The sequence below is a fragment of the Marasmius oreades genome, chromosome 4 (genome assembly GCF_018924745.1).
Source record: "Marasmius oreades isolate 03SP1 chromosome 4, whole genome shotgun sequence".
Classification (NCBI taxonomy): Eukaryota; Fungi; Basidiomycota; class Agaricomycetes; order Agaricales; family Marasmiaceae; genus Marasmius; species Marasmius oreades.
In genome coordinates, this window is record NC_057326.1 from 2,124,956 (window position 1) to 2,148,953 (window position 23,998).

A 23,998-nucleotide genomic window follows, 5' to 3' on the forward strand; every position below is an offset into this window, starting at 1 on the left:
ACTGCAGTTGACTCTATAGGCGGAAAAGTCGGCAGTAGGTGCTACCCCTGGTTCAGTTCATGACACAATGTTTTCCAAAGCAGGAACTGGTGGCAGTGCTGCTGCCCTGAAACCGATATGGGCCAAGGTTCCCACAATTTGGTCGATGCGGATGTCTGGCAATTGGTACAGCCACTGGCAAATTGCTGCACACACCTGCAGTACATCACCAAAATCGCCAAATTTTGTGTTTAAGAATGAATGAAGCATCCCCAGCTCAGACTTTGAAAGAAAATGTCAATGAATGTTTATAGAGGTGTTCAAACCATTTGCCACAGTTTTCCACAAATCTTCACAACAATTTCATCTTATTTTAGTGGTTTTTTACCCACAATCAGCTCTTTTTTGTGAATTTTACTATGGTTTTCCATGAATAACTGTAGCTTTCAATTCTTCAATGTTCATCTATGCCCATAAAAGTTGGAAAACCAATTTTTTAACACCAAATATTGGTTCTTCTTGCAAGTCACACAGTACTTTGGCCATACTCTCAATTCTGCTCAAGTCCCTTGCCATGAACCCACTATATTCCGAGTACTCCACCATAGTATTCTGCATGCGATTATGACCCTTTTCTGTCAACATATTTGATTGTCTCGATTGTTGCAATCATCCCCTTGTTGACCCCTTTGACTCCTCACTGTTAATGTGACTTTTGACATCTATGCTACATTATGTCCATTTTAGCACATATATTACAGCCATTTGCATAAAGGTTGAGACTGATAAACCCATGTAACTTATATAGAAATCTAAAAATTGGTGCCCTCCCCACCTTCCCCGGACACACAGCATTGTATTTTCTGCCAGCCTTCGACGCCAATTGTTGCCGATTGTTGCTGGTTTCCCTCTCTTGCACTGCACTGCACCTTCTAAAGCTAATGGGAAGGTCCAGAGGGACACTGGACTGATAAGGTATCTGTCGTCAATGTCATTGATTTCTATATAGAATAGACAATTGATTAGTCTCAACCTTTATGCAAATGGCTGTAAGTGCTTTGGCATGATATAGATATCATATGAGAACTAGAGTGAGCCCGAGCTGCTAGTTAAAGCTTATGGCTGCTAGTAGAGTATGTTAGCACAGCTGAGAAACAGCTAGAGAGCATCCCATAGAGCTAGCCTGAAAACTGTAGAACACTACGTGAGCTGTCACTATTTAAAGACCATTTTCTGTACGCTACTATGCACTAGGCAATTAAGGGGATATCATACTGAGGTTTATGCTTCATTACTGGACTTGTAGCTAAGGGGAACAGAGTCTAAACAGACTCCTGCAAAGAGAGTGAGCGCTCTTGAACAGAGCTTAGAGAAAGGCATGCTGAAGTATTGAGCACTAGCAGTTCACGGAGACCAAGTGGATGCTATGGAGAGAAGTAAACACATGCCTGGACCAAGAACAAGACAAGAATAAGCGTGAGTGGTTGGAGACGTGTCCAAACATGTGCAAGTGATAGAGAACTGACTGCCTTTGGGCAGGTCGGAAAGGGCTAGCGCTATTGGATAGAGTTGATGGTCAGACTCCATGCTCCAAACCATACGAACTCTCACCAAGAGAGTAACTGATGAATAGAGACCAGGAACGTTGAGAACTAGACTCTTCCAGACCACGCGCAGATGCCTGGCAGAGAGCTCTAGCAAGATAAGATGCACATGTTAGCCAAATTAGCAAGTGAGATGACATCACCAGGAAGATCTCAACATGGACAACCAAGTCCAAAGATGATTTGTAAGCTAGTGTATAAAAACATATATATACCACACCTGTATCCATAGCTAAGGCAAGCAAGTACTGCCAGTGTGTAGGAAAGTTTCAGAGTGACTGCCTACATGTAGCCTCCAAAATAGAGATTAGATTTGCCCTGTTAATTCAGTGATCAGATAAGAGATTGGACAGGAGCAAGTGATTTCAGAGAACAAGTTCAGAGATGTTGTCATGAACTGAACCAGGGGTACGCCCCTACCTTCGAATATCCACCCTTGGAGTCAACTACAATCAGATTCAGCACACGATCAAGGGAATATCATATGAAAGACTTGATTTATAAGAGAGTACTCCTGATCTTAGGAGAAGGGGTAACAAGTATAGGAGTGCAACCCTTTTTATAGATAGGTATATAAAGAGTACTTAGTAGTAGGTAGTTCCCTAGAATTTGATCTCCTTTGTCTTTCTGATATCCTTTGTCATCTTTGTCCTTTGTTCTTGCCTTTCTTATCCTGTCACTCTATCGCTTTTCTGGTCATCTGCACTAGGGGTACTCACCACTGACGTGCGGAGAACAATCGGACCCGAGTGGATCCGACGAATAGATAGAATGATAGATAGATAGAAAGAAGAAGTGATAGAAGTGATCGGAATGTTTCTGTTTCAGACAGCGATGAGATGAGAATGACGAGTCTTGACAGTAGCTGAAGTTATTGGACAAACTGTCTTAGACCTGATCAATGAGATAACCAGAGTCGAGTTAAATTCTAAAGTACTAGCTATTAAGAAGTACATCTTATATAGTACTTGAGATATGTAACTAATGGAGATAGACTGCAAGTAGATGAGATCTGATCAGAGTCTGAGTCAGATAGACTAAGGAATCAAGTGAAGCTACTAGACCTTATGGACATTTGGCCAAGTAGAGATAGTGGAGTAAATAATGTGAATGTGTGGAGTATAGGAATGATAGTAAGTAAAATCATCTTGGTCTTTGTTACAAACAATCCTTGGTCATAGACTAGGGACTGGATGGAAGCGGACCGTAATCTGGTCATGCTAGATCCAGTCTGGCACAGATATAACAGATATAACAGAGTCAAGACTCGTCACTCATCCTAGAGTCCTTTCCTCTATGCTGGAGTACAGGATGGGGTACACTACATTGGTGTATGTTGGGTACCATCTGTCACATGCTTTCATTGTTGTACCAACTCTTAGGAGTATGGACCTCGTCATAGGACCCTCTTGCTACTGGAGTACACTCTTGTTATTGGAATGCGGTTCATTGCACGGTGCACTACATGGTTCACAGACATTCACGATATGAACACTATCACTATTCATTCTCCTTGACCACCAGCTTTTGTCATTCTCTATTGCCGTTGGGCTTGTAGGATGGTTCGCCAGCATGAGCCTGGAGTACGGTCTTGTAGTAGGTCGAAGTACCGGGATTGGTACCCCTTAGAGTACACCCTATGTGGGTGTTGGGTTGTTATAGGCATATGCTATCCACAGTGTCAGGCATATGCATGGACGGTTACCCTCCCTGACATTAGATCAAATTCTCAAAGTCACTCTGGATAGTGCGAAGACGATAGGTTGTCCACCCTTTTCATTAAATCCTTTCCACACTTTCCTTACTATCCACTACACTACACTTAAAGGAATTACCCACAGCACCTTCCATGTCATCCAAGTAACAAGAATGGTGTCACCCAGGTGAAGAATCACCAGTTCGACACTATGGATCATCATTTCTTGTCTTGTCGCAAAGTCACGACACACACACATGTTTCTTCACAAACAGCAAACAGTCCCTCCATAGCTGATTTAGAATAGGTCAACTGAGTTAGCAGACTCTTCCTGAAGTTGGGACAAGAGGAATACAGATGTCCTCTCAGGACTTCATTCCAGATTAATGAAGAAGTCACAACAGGATGACTTTTGCATCCTATGATCCACATGATGGCAAACGGCTTAGGATCGTTCACGCATCAGAAGTTGAGGACTGGGCTCAGTTTTCCCGCTTGATTATGAAAAAGCTTAGTTCAAGAGTACGGAAGTTTATTTCATCCATCAACATGTTGGTGATAGGAGTACCATGTCAATCAGGGGTATGGTGATAGATAGCTTATGCAAATCCGAACCTGGCACCCACAGTACTCTAGTACTCACAGTGTTCATACTCCAAGGACCACTGTTGCTTGTGGAATCGGAAAATGTCCTTTCTCAACACCTAGGTAGTTCAGCTGTCACTACTAAGGTCTAGAAACTGCAGAGTATATTTGTTTGTATGTCTACACTATACTCTCAAAGTTGCTATAATTCAATTTTTGTTTAGCGTTTTCAATTAGAGATTTACTCAATCCACCCATCTCTGAGTCCCTAAAATTTTAGCCCCTTTAACCATGATTAGCCAAACATTTTGACAAAATTGTATATTATAGAGGATATGAGACCATGCATTCTTACTAGTACTGTAAGGCAAAATATATTACGCTCAGACCTTACTCAATAGAAACCAAGAAAAAAGAAAAGTCAGCAACTGACTAACCTGTGGTCATTCTTCCTTCGCCTCTGTCGAAATCCCACCCTGTTTTCTACATCTGCCTGTTTACGTTGCTGATATAGAGACTCAGTTATCTGTTTCCAACTCATTGTGTCAGAGTCTGAGTCTATGGAAAACTCATGTCATGTGGAAATGATATGGCCTTGCTATTTGGATCTTGTACTGCTGCTTCAGAGAGCATGAATCTCAAGACCAGCCCCTTTGCCAACTTCAAGGTTTGAAACGTCATCAGCCATAGTGTTCTTCATTGAAGTGGTTGGAATATGTGGCAGTTCAAATCCAGAAGGAGCACTAAATTGTGCAGGCTTGACAACCACTGTTTCTCTCAAAGACCAGGAGTGGATGATGCCGGTGGTTGTGGCGGCTGTTCTCGGAAAAAAATAGATGTTGTGGGAGTAGACCCATAGCTGGAGCCAAGTGGGTTGAAAGAGTGGTCGTTGCCAGAACTGCCAATGACTGATGTAGAAGTCAGTTTAAAATTTCACCTAGTGAGTCAACGACGAATTGCCCTCCAAACATCTTGAGATGCTCATATTAGGTTTTTTATTATCGATACACTCAACCAGATGAATCCACTTACTGGGTGTACCTCAGGCTTTGTGTTGTCTTCCACCACTGTTTCCTGTGAGTGAGGGCGTGTCGGATACTTGTTTTCAAAATTCCTTAGCCTAGATAATGGAAATATTGTACTTTAGACTAAGTTATGAGTAATAGATAGTACATACCCAAGCAATGGTACTGCCTTTGCAAACTGTACTCCCTGTTGAGGCGCCCTACTATTCCGGAACCTCCAAATAAACCCAGCCACTCTTTGGGTCATAGTTGTGCCCCTTTGAGAGTTTTTTTCTTACTGCCAGGGACAGGTTGCAGACCTTTATGAGTGCGCTGTGCTCCGGCCTTGAGCCTAGAGTAGCAATGAGAAGAGAGAGAAAAAGTTAGCATTGCGAGATGTCAATGAATATGATTGAATCGTTCATGTACAGTATCCATTGGTCCCAATCTTCGCTGAACACCTTCAGTTTTCCCTGCAGAGTGGCGATGGTTCCACTGACTCCCAGTTTATACCTCTGGCAAAGTGTCTTCAATGCATCCTTCTTCATTTTCAGTGAGTATCTGTTGTTATCCCTAGTCAGCCTTGGAATGAAGGTGAAGGTGACAAAATACATTTTATGCTTCTCTATTGTGCCCTTACTGTCTTCCGGGAACTTGTATTCTTTCTCTTTCTCTTGATTGACAGTGACTCCAGACAGTATTGCCATGTGTGCAATCTGGACCGATAGTTGAGAGACTTGACGACCAAATAGGAAACCGGCGAGCGAAGCTTGCAAGAAGGAGGCACCAGCTGCTACAGAGATGACCGTCGTTGCCTGGTGTCAGGAGGGTGAACCGCCTATGCATATGCCGGGCCTTGAGCCCTGACGCTGAGGATAGCATATGCCTAAAACAACCCAACACCATGTAGGGCGTACTCCGAGGGGTACCAAACCCCGGTACTCCGACCTACTTGATGACACAGGAAGAAATATAACGTAATTCACACGAGTTACGCTTTACTTTACGTTAACATTATGAAAAAAAATTTTCCGTGCGCTATGTTGACATGATTTTCCCATTATGTTGATAAATTTTCCAGGATCTTGCAAGAATAAAGGAAAAGATTTACGTTAGATTTATGCTTTGTTTACGGTATGGTATGAATTATTCTTACATTATGCTAAGCTGTGTAGAAATGTAATGTTAGCATAAAGTTGCTAAGATTTATGCTTGATTTATGCTACAACCGGGCAAAGCGTAACATAGGCATCTGACCATAGCATAAACATCGTACATTATGTTACAGTCCCACGTGCACGTGGTAATTTCATTTTGCGAGCAGCTGCGTCTGCGTTATTCCATCATCCCTTTCTTATCCTTTCTCTTGGCTTAGTGCTGAGTTCTTAGCTTGCTGCTTCTTTCTTTGCTACGACTTAGCGTCGTAGCCTTCTTTTCCCCCTCCACACTGCAGAGAAGAACAGATAACGGTGGAGATCCCTGAGATCCTAAGGTAAAACACTAAGTCGCAATCAAAAGGAGCTGTCACTCAGCACGAAGCCAAGTAAGAGAGCAACAGCAATGGCACCTTAAAGGTTAATGCAATTGGCAAGAAGTTGGTCGTGGCACTGCTGTGGCAGGGCTGCATGTAGGTGCTTACATAATATATACCGTGTCCACAACAGTCCACAAACCCACAATATTTTGTCCTGACGGCTGTTTGCTCAAGCTTAAGACCTTCGACTGGCATATTCCCGAAGATACTGATCCTCCAATCACCATTGATATTTGAGGCTATACAGAGAATGTTAAACATGTAAAGATGAAAATTGGACGAGTGTACACAGTTGGTGACATCATAGTATGGATCTGTATTCAGAAGAAATAGACGAGTATAAAATGAAGGGCCATGTAAATCAATGTTTCACCCAGTCTGGTTCGAAACGAGAATTGATCTTCAGGTGGTATCTGGACCTGAAGATATCTCGTTCTTCCCCAACACCAATGGCTTCCCATTGCCCATTTCTCCATATCCAGACACTAATGAAACACGCATAATCTATGGCTTTATAGTGAAGATATTCTGGGACAATGTCGGTGTCAATATGAAGCAAGAGATCATACTCCTGCAGATCCCTGTGGTTGTTCAGGGGTAGTCAGGGAACTATTGGGCCAGGAGACACTACTGTGTACCATCGCGTAAAAGTGTTTTGACCCCGAATCTTGTGTTTCCGGTAGTACAGATATGGATCACATGTTGAAATGTCCTGCAAGGGGTTGAGATGTTTATGATCTAGATGACTGCATACAATGACATACCTTTCGCCGTTGAAGTTGACAAGTTCGTGTGCCAATCAAGGCCCGCCGATTTCGTACCCCAATAGGCCCATTTCCGGTAGAAAGATCGCCCACGCTAACTGGCTTGAGATCGTGAAGCTGGTCCTGTCTTTTGAGCATTTTGGAATTTAACCTTTGCTGTCCCTTTGTTTCGGAGATCTATCTCACGTACCCAAACATCGGGATCGAATTCAAAAATGGTTCCTCTATCTTGACCTCTGCTCCTGCACCCACCAGGTGATCACTGCTAAAGTGAGATTATTAGGGCTTGGAGGTAAGGGCTGTCAACATCAACCGGACTCACCTCTGCAATTGATCTTCTTTGATGGTAGTAAACGTCGGCATTGGAATGATCCTGTTGGCGTATCGTTGATACGGAAGTTTGAAAACCAGCTGAGGAAGATACATGACCACGAGCATGGCTGAAATCAAGGATAGACGCTAAAGAAATTGATGGAACAGGGAGCGAGTGTTCTTCACGTAGTGGTGACCAGCACCAAGAGTGGCGTATGGATGTAGGTGACTGAGTTCTGTGTCTGTTGCTTATATGTAGACCAAACATCTCGCCAAGGAAAGATTACTTTGTTCGACTATCACGTAACCGGGCCGTTGAAGACCGTCATATAGTTAATCAACCCTGACGCACTCCGCTAACTCTTTCGAGCACTCCACTACCATCTTGGTGCCACTAAATTGTGCTGACAATGCCATGCCTCGACTTTTCATCCTCCATTTCCACTGTGAATTCCTCTTCATCCATTTCAACAATCCTGAAAGAGACCAAACTGCGATAATAACGCTGTGTAACACCACTAAATATGGCTAGTAAACACACCTCAAGCACGAAGTGCGCAAACTAAGACCACACCAAGAAGAGTATACACAAGTGTAAGGGGTGGAGGTCGGTATTCTTAAGGCTTTAGTTTTCACTAAGAGGCACCAAGAAAGATAGAATATGAGGGGTCTTTGGTTTTATAGTAGTTTCAATCAAGGTTCTTTCACTACAAGAGTGACAATATGATTCACAAATCCCAAAATTCGATATCTGACTTTTCAACAAAGCTTTTACAAGTCTTCGCCGAAGTTCGGTTTCAAGTTCAATATCCAAACTAGACAATAGCAATCCAAATTCAATATAAGCTCAAATTGACTTCAATATCCAGAGTTCAATTCCAAGACAATATGCCAATACCAAATTCAATTGCAATAATCTAATCTATCCTTCCAAACACAGAACACCAACTTCAGTGAAGACTGGGGCAAAGGTCAAATCTCGAGTGAATCCTAGTAGGTGAACTGCGTCTCCTCTCGTAGGTTGCTGGGGAAAATCCCTCTTTCCTGCCCTCCTTATATACGGTTTCTCTAATAAATAATAGTAAAAGTCCAAAATGTGTGTGAAACTAGTAAATAATAATGAAATCCCTTTCAGTCAAACAGAAACTCGCTTAATCGGGTATAATACAAGAGTTTTATGTGCTGAAGTGCCCAATCGAATATTAAACTGAATATCTGTTCCTTGTTTCCTGGTTGCGATGTAGGGACTTGACTTTGCCGAAGTACCCGACATATCTGCATTCTCCTGTTTTTCCTAGGGAACGAGTCCCTGTTTCAGGCGTATCCATTCTTCCTGTTCCTGTTCTATTCCTTTTTGGAGAAGATCTAGCCTCGATCCTAGGCCCTGTCCCCAAGGTTTCCCTCTTGAAATCAAATAACACGTGCACTTCGCTGAAGTCCGTGTTTCCTTGGTTTTCCGAGAAATTCCTATTCTTTCCGTTTTCCGTTCGTGAGAATCAGATGTTCCTTCCTTTATCCTTGTTTGGATTTCTATATCCGAGAATTCCATATATCCGAGCAGTCCAACCAGACTTCGTTGAAGTTTCAATAAAGTGTATAATAAAATCCCTATGTTTGCTATGAGCATTCCAGGAGTAAGAAGAGGCCTTCCAATAAAAGAACGAAGGTTTTTAAACGGCTGCTTCCCAAAGTTCGTACAGTTTTCTGAACTTCAGCAAAGTCTCTCATCTTTCCTAATTTTGTACATTTCGTACGGATAAAGTCTCTTGTAGAGGCTCATGCTTTAACTAGAAGTGCGGGCTCACTCTAGTCCTATTAATCCCATAATTTATAACTCATAAGTGTTAAAATTGTATAAATATGCATCTTTAAGGTCTTTTACGATTTATATCGCGATAGCGACAAGTCATGAAGGTGATTGGGAATGCTTGCTCGATGAATAAGAACATTAAACATTTCTAATAGCCAACCCCGCGCGTGGAGATCAAACGACCCAGTAAGAACTCTCATCAAAGGGTTCTGACGAGAGCCTTCCAGTCATTAGAGCTAGGGCTTGCATTGATAGTGTACATGGTGACAGTGGCGACCATTGGCGTGTGGCTATACACAACCATACCGACCTGGGCTTCCATGTCCGTATCCATGCAGCTCTGCTACGCCCAAAACACTCTATGCTGGCTTCAAGGGGCATTCTTCCGGCAAGAATGTAACCCTTTCTCTTGTGCGGACTTTGAGAAGGCTGCTACGGATGAGCACTTACCTACCAGCGTGCACTTAGACTATGTGCTTGCCACGAACGGTGGATCCATTGTGGAGGAGTTCACAAGTCCGACATTGGGTTATAGGAAGCTGAGCATGAAGGAGCGGGAACTATACGAGTCTCGGGGATTTCATCTCCAACATGTCAAAGTATATCCCCCTCCGATTGTCATCGATTCTGAGGTTCGCATAGCTCGCTGTTGGTCGTTTGCTGGTTCAACTGGGCATATTGCAATATCACTATCAGAGCCTATAATCATTTCACATCTTTCTTTCCATCATCCAGACCACCGCGAACTTTCCGCTAGTCTTCTATCACGAGCACCCTCCCGTTTTACACTCTGGTCACTCTTGCCAGACCCCCCGAGAGATCATCTCCTCAGGGAAGACCTTGTTTCAACAACCCAATTTCAGATCAGACAGACAAACAGCGCTCCAGAAGGAAGCCTTGTACACTTGGCCGACATAGAGTACGATGCCACCGAGGGACTACAAATGGACGCCGCTATAACAAACAACAGTGTAGTATCGTCCATGGTTATTCTAGAGATCAAAGATAACAGAGGGCGAATCAGACCTGTGTCTACCGAATCTCGATCCACCATGCAGTTTAGGAGATAGGCGGTTGGAACCGAATCGTGCGATGTATTTAACTAGCTAGTGGAGATGACAACAATGACGACTTTTTTGCCTGCCAAGATACGACATGAGTTGGGAATGCAGCACGATTATTAACATGTTTGATCACCTTCGCAAACAATAAAATCACTCAAGTTGGGTGGAATGTGCAAGGTGGGCATGAGATTCGGCAACTTCTGATCGGCGGCGAAAGACAAAGTCGTGACTATAGTTGGAGAACATTGAGGAGAAGTAAAAATTGACCCTTAGCGTCAGGCGAACGTGAGGGATTCGCGCCAAACTGATAGGAGGTCAGACCGTCGGAATTGAATGTTTACAGGGAGATTGAGACTGTTCTTGACATTGGGACAGTACTAGGGAAACAGAGTGGGTCCAGGCATGGAGACAATGATACACAGTATCTGGACAGTTGGTATGATCAATGCTGAAAATAATTTCAGACAAAGGGTGAATGGACATACTGATTGCCAGATACATTTATCTGAAAATCGAGACTGCAGAAACTTTGAAACAATGACAGATCCCCTAAACAAACTGGGACACGCTCTTGGGAGAAAGCAGGTCAAGAACTTCTAGAGATATGAGGCACAAGCCATCCCTTTGAAGTCAATCATGCCCCCTCCTAAGAAACGCTTCCTAGGTGCGGGCACCCATCATCGTAGACAGATACTGGTACATAGGTCGGGTCCTGTGCATGTAGTCTAGACATTGTATGTGGGTCGGACACTGAGTCTATCTCATGTTCAGTCTTTCTGTGGGGTATCTATGAATCAACGTAGGTACTTACTGTTCCAGTTGTTGTCAAAACGACAATCCTCATCGCACAGCCGCTGAGAAGAACTGGTAACGCTGGGAATCCCTGAGATCCCCAACGAAAACTGTCAGGAAACGCAACGCTGAGTCACGGTTGGTTGATAAGGGCGGCGAGCCGAAGGGTATGAAGTCGAGTCTGCAGGCCACATGTGATGTCTGTATACAAGAGTTTTGAGACTGTTCTTGGAACAGTACTAGGGAAACGGAAGTGGCCACGGGTCTGTGAAGACAAGGGGTAGACAGTATCTGGACAGTCGAGAGCTTCATGAACATGCCGAGAACAATCTCGGGAATTGAGGTGAATGGATGTACCAATTCCCAAAAACATAAGGCTTGTAAAATCTACGCCTTCCCCGACAGATCCCTCAAGAAAACGGAACACACTCTCGGCGGAGAACAATTCAAGACCTTCTAGAGATATAAGGCGCAAGCCATCTCTTCGAGTCAATCTTGCCCTCTTCTGAGAAACACCTCCTAGGCTCAGGTGTTGCGGATAGCCAGTTGTTGTAGACACGATTCCTGTGCCCATCTTCCAGAAATTGTATGTGCATCGAGTCCTGAGTGTATCTAATCATGTTTATTCTGCTTGTGGGGCATTTGGGAACCAATGAAGGTACTTACTGTTCTAGTCGAAATGGAAATAACAATCCCTAGTTGCACTGGAATGGCCTAGCTGCTACGAACAGCAGGAAATGGCGAAGACCCACGGGATCTCAACATAAACAATGAAGAATTGCAATGCTGAGTCACGATCCAGAAGTTTGTTTTCCGAACTCAGCACTAAGCCAGGTAAGAAAAAGCAATGTATGGAAATGACAGTCAAGGACAGGTAGCAGTGAAGATCCCTGAGATCCCCAACACAAACATTCAAGGATTGCAACACTGAGTCGCTATCGAGAGGTTTTGTTTTCCAAACTCAGCTCTAAGCCAAGTAAGAAAAGTAACAACGATCATGGCATGGAGTTGAGTTCTGTTGGCCACGTGCATAGTCATGAGTGTACAGTTGCGTCCGGAACATTTTCCCACACTAGATCTTCCTCATTGGCCCTCACGCTTCTCGTTTCTCCGTTTCGACATGTACAGCAATAGCTCAGTGCTATAGTGAAAGTGGGCTAAGTGCTCATACAGTCATTGGATTAGTTCTAACGACTCTCATTCCGATGTTCGCTGCTCCACCGCATCCACTGTTCCTGGCAGTCAAACTGAGAACAGTTGTCCATATTAACGAACAACATACGTATACGTATGCCTCTAAATCTGTTCTCAAACTCTTATGAATGTCCAAAGATCATTTATTTGGCTCAGAATACTGCGATACCCTTTCATTCTGGACCTCTCCCTCGGGGATCATTGTCTACAATGTCGAGGAACATTGGGAGGACTGGAATTCTGTACGGACTGGTGCGTAAATTTTCATATTTTCATCACTATCAACGTTCATCTTGAAGATGTAGGCTCGTACTGCTGAAGAGATAACAGGACAGCTTTTCTGTAGGATTGTGAAAGACAAACGATGAAAGTCGCGCCTCGTTTTCGCTCAACCTTTGTCTATCGTTTGACTTCTGATCAATTCAAATATCCAATTATATCTCTCGCAAAGGCCCTTTGTCCCTTTGATTGCACAACGCATCTGTCACAGTCCCCATCAGAGTTAGTCCCCATCAGAGTGGCAACTTTCTACATCTTTAAAACAAACGATTAACCCACAGGTCACCTCTCCACTCCCGTCCTCCCCAAGAGCACAAGCCACTCAATCCATGTCTCCTCGAAGACCGACCTCTAGCCCCTGCAAACGGCCGAGAAGATCCCTCCAGAAACAATCGACACGCGTTGCCCCCTTCGTTCCTTTTTGTGCCCTACCTGTCGAAGTGCATATCGAAGTCAGTCTTTCCGTTGATCGCCTTGCTGTCCATCTATTCACGAACGCATATACAGATCATTCTCAACCTACTGATTGCGTCAGTTCTTTGTTTAAGCCTTGTGAACAAACACTTTCTAACATGGTTATGCAAACCATGTACTGTCTATCGAGCAGTTTGGGACCATTTCCTCCAAGCACTGGCAGTCCCCATCCCTCCCCCCTGTGTGAACCCGTACAACTGGGTGAATATGTTGTGTAATGGACCCTCATGCAGAGTAAGTTTCGATCATTGTTTCAGCATATGTTTTCTGAATACTGTCAATAGCTTTGTTCTTGTCGCAGAGGGAGTCACACCTCCTTGTTTTTGGTCCCCCATCTGGGGCAGAGGCTATATGCCAGCTGCGTTTACACAAGGTCAACCAAACTTTCTCTTTACCGAACCTTTTCATTACCAGGGCTCAGCATTTTGTAGGTTATCCCCGGCAACAGAACTCAAGTATCAACTCTGCCTACCCGAGGACACTCGGGTGTTTGATCTTATCCCTTCAATCAGTGCGTCTTTAATGCTCTCTACCTCAACGTTTGAACTCATTATCGTGTCACTTCAGTGATAGACGGCGAACAGTTGTATTCGGCAGCACATGCCCTATCCATTCGCAACGGCCTCGAGAGCCTAGCAGGTGATCAACTGGCAACCTTCAGAGACCAATGTGTCTTGGAGCATGCCAAAGCTTTGTCTGTGCGTGTCTCTCGTTTCTCACTCGCTTACCCCCTCACCTTCCTCGCAGTTGCAGAATGCCTGCGATCGATATACTTCTCAGTATCAATCCACAGTCACGGAGGAGAAAAAGGCGGCCAGGCTCGCTGCGTAAGCTGTGCCATCTTTCCTTTATATCTTGCTGCTCTAAACACACCCCTCCCTTGTCTCATGACAGCATTTGGAAACACCTTTCGAAGACCGGCTATAGTAGGGCCGACATGGAGAGCATTAAAAATCATGCTTTCATTGACAGTACTAGGATGCTGACTACTGAAGGTATACACCACCATTTATGGTGAAATCTGCTTCTGACTTTGCAAGCCTAGAATGGTTTCTCATTGAGGCCGACCTTCTTCACTCTATACGCGAAGCTCGAATCACACGGCTGTTCAAGAGACTGGAAGAAGAGAAGGTGATGAATGGACGTATGGATGCTCTGAAAAGGGCTTATGTTCACCTTCTCTGGGGTCTCCATCCTAGTTTGTGGCGGAACCTTCCAACACCAGAGACAGCTTTCCTCTTCCCAGCATTCCCCTGGTGCCTGACTTCCCCGGACGCAGTCAGTTTCGACGAGTCTTTCTTTAGATCCAACGGGAAGGCTCTATTGTCGGAAGCAACTCAGTTCTCCATGAAGTTCTTTGTGAAAGCCTCTGAAGTGTTTCATAACGAGAGCCGCAAAATCGCACCTATCGTTTTAGGACTGAATCTTTACCATTACTACAAGATCAGATTGGATCCCTGGGGCATCTTCCCTGGCACTGGATCCAGGCTCACTATCGCCACATACACCTGTCAGCAATGCGGCGTTAAATGTATCACGGCGCAAGGCGCAATAGCTCATCTCAACGGCAGCAGGTGCAAGCCTGACAGCGTCCTCCACCTATTCCCCTTCACCTTCACCCCTGACCTGCTGGTCTTCAAGCTGGTTCTTCTCGCAGGGTTGTCTCCCTGGAATGCCACCGCCGATGACATGGACAACCGGAACCCGCTGTTTCGATGCCTGGCGTGTGTGGATGATGACAACGACGACTACCTTCTGTACACATGGCACGATTGTGTAAGTATCTGGGACCCTAAAGCATCATATTGTCGCTAAGTTGAGATCTTTTGTAGCTGAATATCCATACTTGGCATGACAATGCTTCATTTGAAGTAGTCACCGGGGCAATGGACATAGAGGTGCTCGATCTTAGCACTTGGTCGTGCGCTCATTGCAACATCGATGTCAATGATCCAAAATTTCGAGCAATCCTCGACACACACCTTTCGACAGCGTGAGTTTCCTGGACTCTTTTTCTCGTTTCATCCAAACTTAATCCTATTCTCCAGTCACGGAATTGACGAACCCAAAGCACCCATAGATCGGTTCTATTTACCTTCTTAATGCTCTTGACGCTCTTTCTTTACTTTACTTGTAATTTGTATTCCATCTTATATAATCTATGATATTCTTCCCCCTTATGTACATATACACAGAATGCTGCAATACCAATACATGACACCTTGACCCATCCATGCTGGTGTTTACTGAAGTGGTGTTGCACCCCGATCGAGTACAAAGCTCCTCAGCAAAGAGGTAATAGCTGACAGATTGCAGATCAAGTAGTCGGGGACAACATCTACTACTGTCTATATCTGTTCAAGGTTGTTACTTGACAACTCTAGCTGTACTACGGGGTTCCAACGCGTTGCAGGGTAAGATCATTCTAATTCAAGCTATTATTATCTGGTTCAATGCGTAAATGAGTTGAAACGAGTATCACAAATCTGCAACTCACCTAGTTTCTTGATGTGATATGGAAGAGTGATAGAAGGAGATTAGCAGTGAAGCTTAGATGGAGAGCACAGAGATGTTGTATGAAGACAAAAGATGTTGTTAAGTCTGAGGCTCTAAGGCTCAGACTGTCTAGCTTATATACATGAATTCTATCTAGGACCCCAGATACTATACTAAGACCTCTAATACTCTATTTGAATAGTAGCACATGGTGTGCTTGGTAATTGTCTGATTGGAAGACCCCAGGTACATTCCAAAGAACAATTGTACTCTGGATAACACTGGGTAACTATATGGTACACTGGGTAACACTGGGTAACACTGAGTAAATATATAGTACTCTGGATAGCTCAAGCATGCTTGGCAACAAGGATCAACATCTAGACATCTAGCCTGCCAAGGCTGTTGCTAGTGTGATCTAGATCTGACATAATTCCCCTAGATCTGATCTACAATCTGGAAGTGTCTAGAATGGTCTAGAACAAGTCCAATGGTCCACTCCATATTTGGGATATCTAGCAATAAGATAAGATAAACACATGGCACAGATAAGATAAATGTTAGATAGGGATAAGACAGTGAAATCTGTGACAACGAGACACAAAATGCCGAGTCGAACAACGCTGGTATAATCGATACAAATATGTTTCTGATTTAGAAATTTCCAATGAGTGCGTAGCCCAAGACAAGGACCCCGGTTGACTGAAGTAGCCTATTAGTCACTACATAGTTCGTTACAAAGTGTCCAGGTACACCCACGTGGTAAAGGAAAGCTTTCGGTGACACTGGCTCAACAAGGCTGTTTAGTACGAGACTGATTGTTCTTGCAGCGAGCTGAGCCACCTGAACATCAGAAAGGTTCCTCTGAGCACATGTTTTCCACTCGTTACAGCGTTCGACCACCCCTTCCATGGGCTCATCGCACATATTGATTTCATACTGCCGCGCGCAGGACGAGGATTTGATAAGGAGCTCTAGCATACACGCATCAATGTCAGATTCAGAGCGGGACTCTACACCTCGCTCTCATTACACTGTGCGCTATCTCAATCGCAAGCAGACATACTACTATGGCCACCCAAATCGTGGTGAAGGTAAATATTGCTCTGCAGACAAATGGATTAGTAACGTTTGGAGTAAGCTCCCGATATCACTACCTTCAAGCCACTGGCTGGCCATGTCTGTCCTTGGATTTCGGATCGCAGGGATAGCCGTGCTGCAGGCCAAAGGACTCTGCCAGATGGCAATTCATTATCAAATCATTGTATGGTCTGAAACCACCAACGTATCGTTCACTACCGTCCGATTCTGCATAATAGTGAATGGTATAAGAAAAGACGGTTGATGAAAGAATGAATTACATACCAGGGGGTTTTAGGATTCTGTCAACGAACTTGAAGCCTTGAGGAGGCTCAAGAAAGCCGTTGTCTCGTTCGTCTAAATCAGAAAGCATGAGCTCTTGGGGAGGACGGGAGTGGGGAGGTGATCGGCCTGTGGGTTATTTAAACGTTGTTTTAAAGATGCAGAAAGTTGCCACTCTGATAGGGACTGTGACAAATGCTTTGTTTAATCAAAGGGACAAAGGGCCTTTGAGAGATATAAAATTGGATATTTGAATTGATCGGGAGTCAAACGATAGGCAAAGGTTGAGCGAAATGAGACGTGACTTTCGTCACTTGTCTTTCACAATCCTGCAAAAGAGCTGTTAAAAAATTCGCCCATGTGGGGCAAATCCCACAATATACAATCAGCAAGATGTTATATTATCTTAGACGGATTCAACGGTATGAGCCTACATCTCAAGAAGATAAACATTGATGCAGATGAAAGCATAAAAAGTTACGCACCAGTCCATACAGAATTCCAGTCCTCCTAAAGTTCCTCAATATGGGAGACAATGATTCCTGAGAGAGACCCAGTTTGAGATAATCTAAATAATATAAGCCAGATAAATGGTATTTAGACACTCATATGAGTTTGAGAAGGGACATACTAGAAGGCGGACGTGAGTGTTGACGACCGTTCTTGACGGCTAGGAACAGAGGATACAGTGGGACAATGGAGTAGAAAGCCAGTCATTGGAACTAATCCAACGACATGAGCACTAAGCCCACATTCACTCAACAGTACTGAGCTATCGAGGCAGCGAGTCGCAGGCGGGAGATGAGAGTTGAGCGCGTTGCGTCAGGCGGGGAAATTGTGGGCGCTTATAACAAACACTTACCAAACATTGTAACCATGTACGCTGCGGCACCTGCTATGCTCATCATCAACGTTCAACGTCAACCTCCATCCTTCAATGCTGTACTTGGCTTAGTGCTGAGTGAAAAACAAAAAAAAAAACCACTCTCGTATGTGACTCAGTGTTGTAATCTTGATGGTTTCTGTTTGGGATCTCAGGGATCTTCACCACCACCCATCCTTCTCAGTAGCTAGCCATTCATCTAGACAACATCTTGAACAGTAAGCACCTACCTTGGCGTTCACGAATCCTCACAGATAGACAGATCATCAGATAGACTCGGTGCTCGACCCAAATGCAATGTCTGGAAGATAGGCACGGGAATCGACTTGCACAAATCTCTCGGACAGTAAAACTGAATCTGGGAGGCGTTTCTCTAAGGGAGCATGATTGACTTCAAAGGATGGCTTGCGGCTCATATCCCTGGAAGTTCCTGACTTGCTTTCCGTCGAGAGTGTGCCCCATTTCGTTTAGGCAACATTGTTTGACGGTTTTTGCCATTGGGGAAGGCCAGGTATGTATTCAAGGTTAATGTATCTGGCAATCCATGTGTCTGTTCGCCCATTTTCCTCTCAGCATTGACCGAGACTGTCCTCAGCATAATCATGAAGCTGCCAACTGTTCCTATTCTATGCATCACTGTCTCCACACACCCACTTCCGTTTCCCTGGGACTGTTCACCGTGTCCAGAACAGTCTCAGCACTCACCAAGCACCTTACAATCGTCGCCGCCCGTATGTTACTGTTTTACTCGGCTTAGTGCTGGGCGAAAGCAAAACCTCTCGACTGCGACTCAGTGTTGCCATTCTTGATGGTCTGTGTTGGGGGAGGTCTCAGGGATTTTCACCGTACCTTGTCCATTATCAGCAGTTAGACCATTGCAGTGTGACGAGGACTGTCGCTTCAATTTAAACACCTCTCAGACCTCCACCTGTCTTGGTCAATCCAACAAATGATCCCATCGTTCACGTCTACAACTCACTCGATATATCAAGTAGCTTGCACCACCACAGCATGTTTTTTAACGGGAGTTCTTGGACAGACGGGGCTTTGGAGGTTACGGAGTGGTACGCGGACCTCTGATGAACCATCCTCCCGAGGAACTATACACCTATGATGAAGAGTTCATGGTAGTCCTCGGGGATTAGTACCATGCTGAGCATTCCGTTCTCTTGAACGACTTCATTAGTATTAAGAATCCAGGAGGAGTGGAACCTGTTCCTGGTCAGTCTTTGGAAGCTTGTTCTCTTATGCAAGATTCTGGCCTTGTGTATTTCGCTGAGAACACCTCGTAACTGCCCCCGATTTCCGGCAGAACTCCTTCCAAAGTGACTTTTCCCGCTGGTTTTAACAAGAACACAACGCTTCCTTTCCAACCTGGAATGACGTATCGTTTACGCCTGCGTTTGCCATGTTCTGCTTTTGGATCGATGGTCACGATATGAGGAATGTAAGTCTTTTGTTTAACGCAGAAACACCGCTCATACATTGGTTCAGATGAAGACGGAGCGGTATCGCGGATATAATCTACTAGTACCTAAATAAACACATTTTTAACATTTTTATATATAATATAATCAAAATGGGAACATAATATGAGGATTAGAGCAAGCCCAAGCTGCTAGTCAAAGCACGGGTCTATTTGCGGGTTATCCGAAGTACAGAAAGTACAAAACACCCTATAGATGAGAGTCATCGACGTTCCGAAACCTGTAGGAACTGATGAAGCAGCCTTTAAAAACCTTCGTTCATTTGGATAGGCCTCGTCTCACTCGCAATTACCTGTAGCAAACATGGGGACACTTGATTTTACTATCAATTTATTGATTTCTTCGATATTGGTTGAAAAGACGGAAACAACTCTTAGAAGTACATCTGGAAGTAACAATTGGACAGATGTAACTATCTAAAGTCCACTTCGGACTTAAGGAACAGAAACAATGCCGGTGGCTGTAACTTACAGCTGGAAACAAGAAAAGGGGCGGATGTCGACGATGTCCGGTCAGAAAGGACATTCTACCAGGAAAGAACCATAGGAACGATCCCTGGAATGTAGATCGAGCAGTTTTGGACTATTCCAGATCGGATAGAACAAGAGAGAACAAGGGAGCACATGGGGACTCGCCTTGGAAACAAAAAGGGGTCAGGAGGTATCCACATGCAAATGTCAAAGATATCCGACTCGGAACAGGAATAAAGAAAATATGAGGAAAAGGAATAAGGAATACTATATTCTGGACAGTTTGATATCTAATTGACGTGTACTATACCTGATTAAGGGTACTTTGGTATCTCTGAAAGGGATTTCTCTATATTTTCGACTTTTTATCATATCTTCGACGTTTGATTATTATTTATTCGAAAAGGCGTATATAAGGAAGGATGGTAGCAGCAGTATTTCCCCAGTAACCTACGACAGAAGCCTAAGTGCTTTCACTAGGGGACTCTGGCTCATACTTTGCCCCACTTCTTCGAAGTTGGTGTTTGTATTTGGAAAAGATTGGATTTGAACTTTGAATTTGAATTGAATTTGTTGCCACTTTGGTACTTGGAAACTTTGAACTTGTAGAGTCGCTTTGACTCGAATTTGAATTGAATTTGATAGTTCTATTTGAACTTAGAAAGAATTGAACACCCCCTCGAAGTAGTGAACTTCGTAGAAAGCCTTTGTCATTTTGACTTGTGAACACAGAATTTGAATTTTTTTTGAACCATATAAAGCCCCACCCTTGAAGTCCTATCTTAGAGTTCTCAGTGAACCTTGCTGAGAGCATCCATTGATACCGACCTCCACAAATCAACTACGCTAATTGCTAGTGTTGGGTTTGGTTGTGCACTTCGTGCTTGGAGTGTGTTTTGCTGCACCTTGTAGTAGTTTTTAGTGCCGTTATCATTGGTGACCACCACAGGGGGTGGTATCACTAAGAAAAGACTTCATTTACATTGTACATCTCAACTTTGAAGAAGTTCGCTTCGAGAAGTTACCCTATACCCGTTGAACTTTACGGAAGAATCTCTCAAAATTGCTCCTAAAAGCGACCCACCAGTTGCGAATAAAGGAAAAGCATTAGAGACTTCTAAGAAAAGAACAACTTTGACTTCGACTGTTGCAGGACAGTCACAATTGTTTGATCACAGTCTCTCAAATATTCAGAAGAAGCTTGAGGAACTGAGAAAAAGGAATACAGAACAAATAAGAGATTCGGAAGCAGCCCAGTTAAGAATAAATCAATCTTTAGCTGAGTCGTCGACGAAAAGAGGGTATTTTACCGTTGAAGAAGGCATTAGTACTGCTAGTCTAGTACCATTACCATCTTCCTCAAGTGAATCATCTTTATCGAGTTTGTTGTCAGACGTAGAATCAGAATTTAGAATGTCGAATAGAAATGAATCAATGGCACCAATGGAAATGTCGGATCGCCCACCAAAGAACTCCTGGATGGAGCTCTCTGAAGAAGTGAGAGATGTCCTGAAAGGGGACAAATACAAGTTGCGACTTCAGGTCTTTAGTAAAGATCACCCGGAACATTTCGAAGGTTGGCTTACAGCCTTAGAGGATTATTTCCGGTTCCATAACATAGAGAATGGTGAAGCGCGGATCAATTTTACTATGACCCAGATGGACATAGCAACCAGAGAGCTATTAGTGGAGGTTGTACCATCGTCTCGAGGTTATGATTGGGAAAAATTCCGAGAAGAGTTACTTAAGGAATTCCCGGAAGCGCAGGACAGGAAGATTGGCTCTCGTGAGTGACTACTTGCCATTTGTGAGAAAGCGAAGTATATACCGATTGGACATACCTTGAAGTTAGCTGCGTTCAATTGTGAATTCAACTTAGAATTGAAGAAGTTGAAAAATGTGAATCTGCCGTTGATTATGAATGTAGACCTAGTCCAGTATTATATCAACACCTTGGAGCCCCGCTTTGCAGAGGAGCTTCAGAAACATTTATTTGCCAAAGCCATGGCAGAGTCCAGTAAGGACATGGACATCGCTGAAAAGCTAAAGAAACGTCAGGATCTGTGGATGATCGAAGATGTTCAGGAAGCGGCTATCAACATGTCTGTTACGATGATACAAGGTGCATATTTACCAGAAGTAGGACAATCAGGTAGAGATACCTATGTGGGGTTAACGCCTGCAGGGTATACGATGCTTCATGGTGTAAGACAGTCTGAAGATCAGTTTTTGAGACCACCGGTCCCGGAAACTAGGGAAAAGAAATTCAAAGACGAATGGGAACAGAAAGTTTCGTCTTCGATGGACACATATAATGTGAAACTCCGAGAATTGGGACAGCAAGTCTCAGAACAGAATAAGGCAACAGAAAATAATAACCGATTACTCCTTGAATTGATGAGAACAATGAAAGTGAGCACCGGAAATGGGACTCAGAATAACGGAAACCAATACCAACGTCCTGGCGATAGACCGCGCAATGGAAATGAGTCTTCGTCAAAGTCTAACTGGGTCGAAGATATGCAGTGTTGGTTCTGCAATAAGGAAGGACATACCGTGAGGGACTGTCCGGAACAAGCAGATTTATTGGCGAAAGGAATTTTGAGAAGGAATGCTGATGGAAAGTTCGAGTTGAAAAACGGGGACCGGGTTCCGTTTGTGAGATTCGGTGAACCAGGACCAACTCGTGCGGAAAGGATTTGGGCAATTGCCAAAGAGAAAGGATGGACGGCTAAGACTTCGGTGATGGCGCAGAGCTTAATGTTTGAAGTCGAAGAAGAGCCAACGCCGGTCTCGAACTTCCAATTTGCACTGGAAGAAACTATCAAAGAAATGGGTGACTCAGATGAATCGAAAGTATTATCGGTTCTGATGAAGAAACTCAATGGCTCAAAAAACTAGAAGTTCCAAGGAAAGGGCAGGGCAGTAAAAGGGATAAGGCCCAGGAAAAGACCCTTGAGGAACCTCGAAGATTGAACCCGGAAGTTGTGATATCGCCGCCGAAAAACTTTGATAGATCCAAGTACGTAGTTCCACAGTTGAGAAAAGAAAATGAAGAAAATGATAATGCGTCGACTTCAAAGAAGTCGAAAGAAAAAGAAACTATTGAGGAACAAACTTCAGAGAAGGAAGATCCTCAAGAGAGACACTTTGATCGGGTAGAACCGATTGAGAGGATATTTCAACCAAGGGATTTTGCTTTACCCAGGAAACCAGAAGAAGACCAGGGAAACAGAGGTCAAGGAAGCCGGAACATTTCAGAGAAAGTCGAAGACATCAGAAGGGCTATTGGGCCTAAGTCGGAGAAACTTTCTTTGAATGATGACGATTGGAAAGTCGTAAAGCAGAAAGCAGTTGAAGAGATTGCGGACAAAATTCTGAGACAGGAAGTTGAGATTTCGACGTCGCATGCTATAAAAGCTTCGCCGGAATTACAGAAAGCCTTGTTAAGGAAACTTAGAAATCGAAGACTGCCTAGAAGGGATGCGAAGTCCTTTTTCGAAGCAGAAATAGATGAAAAGTTAGTAAAGCAATTTTCTAACTTTGGAACGGAAAGTAAGTTCGTCGATCTAGATGAACTCGAAGTTGACCAAACATTTGAAGTTTTGGAAGAAGCTAGAGGACAGCTTGAAGCTGGTTCAATAGTTCAGAAAGATCCAGTGGAACAGTATATCAGAGACCTTCCTATGGAACAGCAGCGTAATGTTTTTATAGTTGCTAATGTAATGGATGGTCTTCGATGTATTTATCCAGAAGTCAATGGGTCCAAAGAAAGAGTAGAAACTATCATAGATAGTGGATCTCAGATAGTTGCAGTAGATATGGTTGTAGCTATTGGACTTGGAATGATTTGGGATCCAGATACAAATGTGGTTATGCAATCTGCAAATGGTCAACTACAAAGGACTAAAGGATTAGCAAGGAATGTACCTTTCACATTTGGTGAAGTAGAAGTTTTTTTACAACTTCATGTTGTCGAAGATGCTCCTTATCAGATTTTGTTGGGAAGACCTTTCGACGTTTTAACAAACTCAGAGGTTCAGAATTTCCCAGATGGTGATCAACTCATAGTAATCACTTGCCCTAATACTAGAGTAAAGTGTACTATACCAACTTACCCTAGAGGTGAGGGAATTAAGATTCGCCATAAAACAAAGAAGCCAATCCTTAGAAGAGAAAATGCTAGAGCCAGACAGGCTAGAAAAGAAA

The 23,998-nt window shown here is 43.7% G+C and overlaps 4 protein-coding genes across 4 annotated transcripts; 2 read left to right on the forward strand and 2 right to left on the reverse strand.

Annotated features, from left to right (window-relative positions):
* Positions 1–5,132: 5,132 nt before the first annotated feature.
* Positions 5,133–5,575, reverse strand: E1B28_007487 (uncharacterized protein; the record flags this gene model as incomplete). Its single annotated transcript, XM_043152232.1, has 2 exons — positions 5,133–5,220; positions 5,298–5,575. The coding sequence occupies 2 exons, from the start codon at positions 5,573–5,575 to the stop codon at positions 5,133–5,135; spliced, it is 366 nt and encodes a 121-aa protein (XP_043010318.1).
* A 1,188-nt stretch (positions 5,576–6,763) lies between these two features.
* Positions 6,764–7,604, reverse strand: E1B28_007488 (uncharacterized protein; the record flags this gene model as incomplete). Its single annotated transcript, XM_043152233.1, has 5 exons — positions 6,764–6,983; positions 7,041–7,114; positions 7,167–7,293; positions 7,357–7,431; positions 7,489–7,604. The coding sequence occupies 5 exons, from the start codon at positions 7,602–7,604 to the stop codon at positions 6,764–6,766; spliced, it is 612 nt and encodes a 203-aa protein (XP_043010319.1).
* A 1,782-nt stretch (positions 7,605–9,386) lies between these two features.
* On the forward strand, positions 9,387–10,358 carry E1B28_007489 (uncharacterized protein; the record flags this gene model as incomplete). Its single annotated transcript, XM_043152234.1, has 2 exons — positions 9,387–9,392; positions 9,444–10,358. The coding sequence occupies 2 exons, from the start codon at positions 9,387–9,389 to the stop codon at positions 10,356–10,358; spliced, it is 921 nt and encodes a 306-aa protein (XP_043010320.1).
* A 2,960-nt stretch (positions 10,359–13,318) lies between these two features.
* E1B28_007490 (uncharacterized protein) lies at positions 13,319–15,194 on the forward strand (the record flags this gene model as incomplete). Its single annotated transcript, XM_043152235.1, has 9 exons — positions 13,319–13,325; positions 13,376–13,464; positions 13,506–13,602; positions 13,659–13,789; positions 13,839–13,918; positions 13,986–14,086; positions 14,137–14,867; positions 14,924–15,084; positions 15,140–15,194. 9 exons carry the CDS (start codon positions 13,319–13,321, stop codon positions 15,192–15,194), a joined length of 1,452 nt encoding a protein of 483 aa, XP_043010321.1.
* Between the last annotated feature and the right edge of the window lie 8,804 nt (positions 15,195–23,998).